At 41.7% G+C, this 6,163-nt stretch overlaps 2 protein-coding genes across 3 annotated transcripts in view; one reads left to right on the forward strand and one right to left on the reverse strand.

Annotated features, from left to right (window-relative positions):
* The window catches only part of LOC118323020 (5-hydroxytryptamine receptor 2A-like), a 7,510-nt gene extending 1,651 nt beyond the window's left edge, over window positions 1-5,859 (forward strand). Inside the window, exon 3 of the mRNA XM_035654931.1 lies at window positions 3,322-5,859. Coding sequence (XP_035510824.1) covers window positions 3,322-4,222 — 901 coding nt within the window. The 3' untranslated portion in view covers window positions 4,223-5,859. The remainder of the gene's footprint in view (window positions 1-3,321) is intronic.
* The window catches only part of LOC118322759 (cell death-inducing p53-target protein 1 homolog), a 49,145-nt gene that overhangs the window by 5,049 nt on the left and 37,933 nt on the right, over window positions 1-6,163 (reverse strand). The window lies entirely within an intron of this gene.

The following is a 6,163-nucleotide window of genomic DNA, read 5'->3' on the forward strand; positions in this document are numbered from 1 at the left end:
TAACGTCCTCACACTGACAGTAACGTCCTCATAGTGACATTAACGTCCTCACACTGACAGTAACGTCCACCTAGTGACATTAACGTCCTCACACTGACAGTAACGTCCACGTAGTGACATTAACGTCCTCACACTGACAGTAACGTCCTCACACTGACAGTAACGTCCACGTAGTAACATTAACGTCCTCACACTGACAGTAACGTCCTCGTAGTGACATTAACGTCCTCACACTGACAGTAACGTCCTCACACTGACAGTAACGTCCACGTAGTGACATTAACGTCCTCACACTGACAGTAACGTCCTCACACTGACAGTAACGTCACAAACCTGCATCAGTTCAGTTCTCCAGAAAGGATGCAGAGAAATCTGATGTTAGGCAGAAAAGTCCTGGATGGATGTTCAGTATTGATCAGTGTTTTAGAGTTTAGTGGCGCTCACGTCTTACTGATTATGATCCACTCAGTCTGAGTCTCACTGCTGTTATTATCTACAGTCAGAAAGATGGATTATGTGAGTTGGGAAGATCTTTTCAAATGTTTAGAATAACTTTATTAAACAGCTGCAGTTTAAATATATTTTAATAATCAGTTGATCTGCTGCTGTTTTAGGACAACTCAGTAAAATCCAAATGACAAATAAAGTCTGCCTAAGTCTGTCTAAGTCTAAGTCTAAAATGTTCTTTGGGTGGTATGTGTGTGTGTGTGTGTGCCCTGGTTAAAGGTCGGTGCCTGCTGTAACATCATGGGTTCATATATTGCACATAGTTTACTGTCGGCCAGAAAGCTTTGAATATTGTATGAATTCTGTCTCTGCCAAAGCTCATATCTTCACATTAACACCATTTCCACTGTGTGTGTCTGAGCTCTGAATGAATGAACGTTGATGGTCACACTAACCTGAACCTCTGCAGAGCCACACTGGGTCCAACAGCTGGGACAGAATATTGATAATGAAACACTTCATGTTAAAGCTGAGAGTTTATTGACTGTTGGATCAGTGTTATTCTGAAAGTCTCTCCTCTCTCTCCTCCTCTGTGTCTGAAGTTTCTCCCTCCTCTGTTTTCTCTCTCCTGATCCCCTTTTATCTCCCTCGTCTGTCGAGCCTCTTCCTCTCCCGTCTCTGATTTCATGTATTTGGAGCAGAGGGTTGCCATCAGGGAGAGCGGGAGGAAGACCACAAACCAGCTTTTGATTTCTGGATTCTGTGTGTGTGTGTGTGTGTGTGTGTGAGTGTGGGGTGGGGGGGTTTACTGCCGCATCAACAGCATCACCTCCACAAACAAACAACATGTGAACAGCTGATATTTAAACACACACACCCACACTGATCACCATGGAGACCCAGACAGCTCTCACTTGTCAATCAAACAATGTGGGCGGAGTCTGTCTATTAATTACATTATCATAACATTATTATTATTATTATTATTATTACATTATTATCATTATTATTAGTATTACATTATTATTACATTATTATCATTATTATTATTAGTATTACATTATTATTACATTATTAATATTATTAAATTATTATTACATTATAATTATTATTATTACATTAATTATTGCTTTATTGATAATTTACAGGATCAATCATTTCTTTGTGTGAAAATGAATATTGTCTTTATGTTTATTTGTCTGAGAAACATTCACTGGCCCTCTGCTACCGACACGCAGCAGCTATTCCTGTCTGTCAGCCCTCAACCTCTTCCTCTTCCTCCTCCTCCTCCTCTTCCTCCTCCTCCTCTTCCTCTCCCCGCTCTACCTCTGTCCTCCTGTTTGTGAGGAGCAGGTAATGAGAACCCTGCATGAGGAAGAGTGCTCAGTTTATCTCCTCCCATCCAGTTTGCTGCTGATATGGATCCAGCTCATCCAAAACTTCTTTCAGGACAGTTTTTATTAGATTTATTGTAATTGCAGAGGAGGACAACAAAAATGTGAATTTAGGCTGAGGAAGATCAATTATAAGCAGCATATTTCACCCCCAACACCCTATTTCCTGCCTCCAGCTTTAATAGAGATATTATTATATTTATAGAAAGTACATTAATATGAGTTGAGCTGTAACTGCAGACCTCAGACCCACTGAGGCTGCTGACAACCTCCCACACCGATACATAGACACGGTAAAATAGAGTTTTAGCACCAGACTTAATGGAAAATTTGACACGTTTAAAAATGTCAAATAACAACCTGACAGAGCGCTCGAGGTTACACCGCGGTTGGATCTCACCAAAGGATGGAAGGATTCCAGCAAAATGTCATTTTGTAGGTTTGCAGCCGTAATGAGGAGGCTGTAAAAGGTGCAATGCAGCATTTTCTCTATTATTTGTATGTATTGATCAGTGTGTGTGAGTCAGTGTGAGTGGAGTCCGTTAACGCCTACAAACGGCCAACACCCACCACAGCACAGAGTCCAACACAAAGTCCAAAGTCAAAGCTAACATTATTGCTAAGTTAGTGAAACATATTGTCTGATTGTGCTGTTAGCTGGATAATGTTAGCTTACACTAGCATGGCTGTAGTGTTGTCTGATATATTCTTATTAAACTGTTTTTATTCCTGATTATTATTTCTCTTTGTTGTTGTATTAATATTAAATTATTCACATGTGAGCGGTTTACATAGTATGAATTATTGTTGGCTGCATTAGTGCAATTAGTTGTGTAATTACTGGTTACTTATTGTCTGCACTGATTAAATGTCTACATGATTTAACACAAAGAGCGTTCATAGACACAGGAAACAAACATATTTTATATTCCATATTTATCAGCAGTTAATGTTTGTTTTAATGCCGTTATTGATTAAACTGTTGTACTTGAGTTTGGTCTGTTTACACTGGTGCTTTACATCGGAAACATCATAAACAAGTTGTCAACAACTAGTCCTTGCTTAACATTTTGTTGATAATAATCTGAAATATATGGAGGCCCTGAAAGACGAAAGTTATTTCTTATTGATTTATTAGTGAAAACAGATGAAATAATACTTTTAATTTAACTCTAAACACAATGTACATATTGTCTGTTAGCAAGTGTAACTGTCACATCTTTATTTTGGCTAGAAATGTATTTTAATTTAATTCACTGCAGCTTCTTCTGGTCGAAATGAAAGTTACAACAATAAGATAACGTTTCACTTGTTTAATAGACCAAAAACCAAAAACTGAAAGAAACTTGCCTTCTAGGGCTTCCGTAGTTCTTCTACTGTATTTGCAATGGAGGGATTTCACACTGTTGCTGCAGACAATCTCTCCAACTGTTTCTAATCTCTTACACAAACAACCACAAATATTTACTGACTCTCACAGATTCTTCCATGTTTTAATGTCCTGCTTCCTCTCCGCAGGGATCTCCATGCCGATTCCCGTGCTCGGACTCCGAGACCACTCCAAGGTCTTCAAAGATGGCAGCTGCCTGCTGACGGATAACAACTTTGTGCTGGTCGGCTCCTTCGTGGCGTTCTTCGTGCCCCTCACCATCATGGTCGTCACCTACTTCCTGACCATCAACGCGCTGCAGAACGAAGCCACCCTCTGCTTGGACCAGCTGGTCCCGCGCCCCAAATGGAGCACGACTTTCACCCTGAGCTTCTTACCGCAAACCTCGCTGTCCTCAGAGAAACTCTTCAGGCGCTCCATAAGCCGCGAGGCCGGTGGCAGAGGGAGCAGCAGTGGGCTGGGAGGCGCCCGCGGGAGCGTTTCCGGCTCACTGTTCGGACGCCGCACCATGCAGTCCATCAGCAACGAGCAGAAAGCGTCCAAAGTCCTCGGGGTGGTGTTTCTTCTCTTTGTGGTCATGTGGTGCCCGTTCTTCATCACCAACGTGCTGGTGGTGGTGTGCAACCCAGTGGTGTGTGATGCAGGACTCATGGGAGGCCTGCTGAACGTTTTCGTCTGGGTGGGGTACTTGTCCTCCGCCGTGAACCCGTTGGTCTACACGCTGTTCAATAAAACATACCGAGCAGCGTTCCTGCGCTACGTTCGCTGCCAATACCAGCCGGAGAAGAAGCCTCTCCAGCTCATACTGGTGAACACCATCCCGCCGCTGGCCTACAGCTCCACCCAGCTGCCTCTGGGCAACGTTGAGAAGATACGAAATGGAGATGCGCACTCTAGTGGCGAGGTGAAGGACTTTTCTTTACCTGGACAGGAAACGGAGATGTGTCGGCCGGATAAAAGACACAGAGACAAGGACGAGAGCTGCGTGTGAACGAACTCACAGATTGGATCAAACTGTGGTCACACGAGGATCGATGGTTTGAGGTTGAGGAAGTGCCAAAGACAAAGTGCCTACACCTTTTCCACCAAGAGTGCTGGTTCGGAGCCTAATCTGGAACCAGCTCTCGGACAGGAAAACTGGTTCCAGTGCAGCACCAGATGGCTGTCTCCACTTCCTCCCACTGTACTAATGAACCAGAATATCTCGATACGGATGCTGCCACCTTTCACCTTTCGGAGTCTGTGCAGTAGTGATCGAGGTCGGCGCCGTGGTATTAAGGTCGAACACCGGCCGACTCAGTGGCGAGCAGGGCTCAGCTGTTAATCATGATGTGAAACCCCCCTTTTATATTCTTTAAAAACGAATTAAATCCAAACTGATGATAAAATGAACACTTCAGCGTGATAAGAAGGACCTGAAATTACAGAAACCCTCTTTATGAGCTATTCTGCAGTCAGCCACCAGGGGGAAACGGAGAGAGCTGTCAAGTTGTCCATCTTTAAATAAATATATTAAATATTTAAAAAATGTATTTATTAGCTGTTATGTTAGCTAGGTAGCTAGCAGTTGGTCAGCTAACATTACCCAAACAGCCAGCCAGGTAGCGTAACCTTGGTAAAAACAGCTAACGTTAGAGATACAGTGACTGTATCGTGGCTCTCCAACTCGTGGAAAATCAAACCGGTTCTTAGAAGATTCTTAATTTAAACCAGACCAGAACTAGGTTGGCGTTGGTGAAAAAGGGGGTTCCCAGACAATTAAAAATATTGATAAATCTTTGCATTGAGCTGAATCAACCAGTTACCCACAAACCATTGCTTCATGGATTATTTCTGGTCTGTTTCAGATCCTTCTCCACGCAAATGAAATTAAATTAATTTAATTTTCCACTTTTTAAAGAGTTTATCTTCCAGCCTGAGTAAGTTGAGACCAGGAGCAGGGACAGTCTGTGTAAATGATGTGAGACACTAGTTGTGTCAAGTGACAGATTTACTCGTTGTGTAACAAACTCTTTGAACTAAAGGGTAAAAAACTTATCATTATTTCATTTTCCTCGGATGCTCGGCTGCAGTGACCTCGGCTACTCCCTCATTCCTCTGGCTCCCTGGCATCAGTCGGGGGGGCATCTACCTCCCGTCACACCTTTGGGTGGATCAGCAGGGATGAGACTGGATTTCCTGCCACTTTATAAGATGTTTGTGTTGGGGAGGGCGATCCAGAATGAGCCCGACACGCCGGGACTTCAGACTCTCGCAGGTAAAGATGCCAAAATGGAGGACAGTAAAGCTCCTGCAGGAGAATAAATATGATGTCTGAAAATGCTCTGCAGATACAGAGACAGTAAATAAATATATATTTGTATTTTGTGCAGATATGTGAATAAATGTACATGATTGTTAAAATGTTTAGTGTTCTGATACGAGGATTGTAAAATGAGATTATATTGTAAAGGTCACTTTTAACCTTCTGTTGGCGGACGACCGGTGAACACATTGGGGTTGTTTCCAGAGGCATCGAGGTCTTTACACACTTATTTTAACTCCAAATAATTGTTGAAACCTTTAACTAACACAAACTCAATTTTGTAAAAAAGATAAGATATTAATTTTAAGTGACACTAATTTAAGATTTTCTGGGGTATTTTGTTTTCACAGTACAAATAAAAATTAAAAAACTAATTGTCACTTTAAAAAAGAAAGTTTTTCATTTTTTCCTAAAATTATTCGATGTGATTAGTTTCACCAATTTTTTTGTTAAATTAACGTATCTGGTTTTACAGTTCACGGTGGAACAAATGGTTGCCACTTTTTGTCAAAAATGTGAATATCAGATATCAGAATCAGAATCAGAAATACTTTAATAAGAAATAAAGAAATTATTTTCACTCCAGGGTTAGGGGATAACCCTAACACTCCAGATATACAAACAACA

The sequence above is a fragment of the Morone saxatilis genome, unplaced genomic scaffold (genome assembly GCF_004916995.1).
Source record: "Morone saxatilis isolate NCDOM2014 unplaced genomic scaffold, NCSU_SB_2.0 Contig14, whole genome shotgun sequence".
Lineage (NCBI taxonomy): Eukaryota > Metazoa > Chordata > Actinopteri > Moronidae > Morone > Morone saxatilis.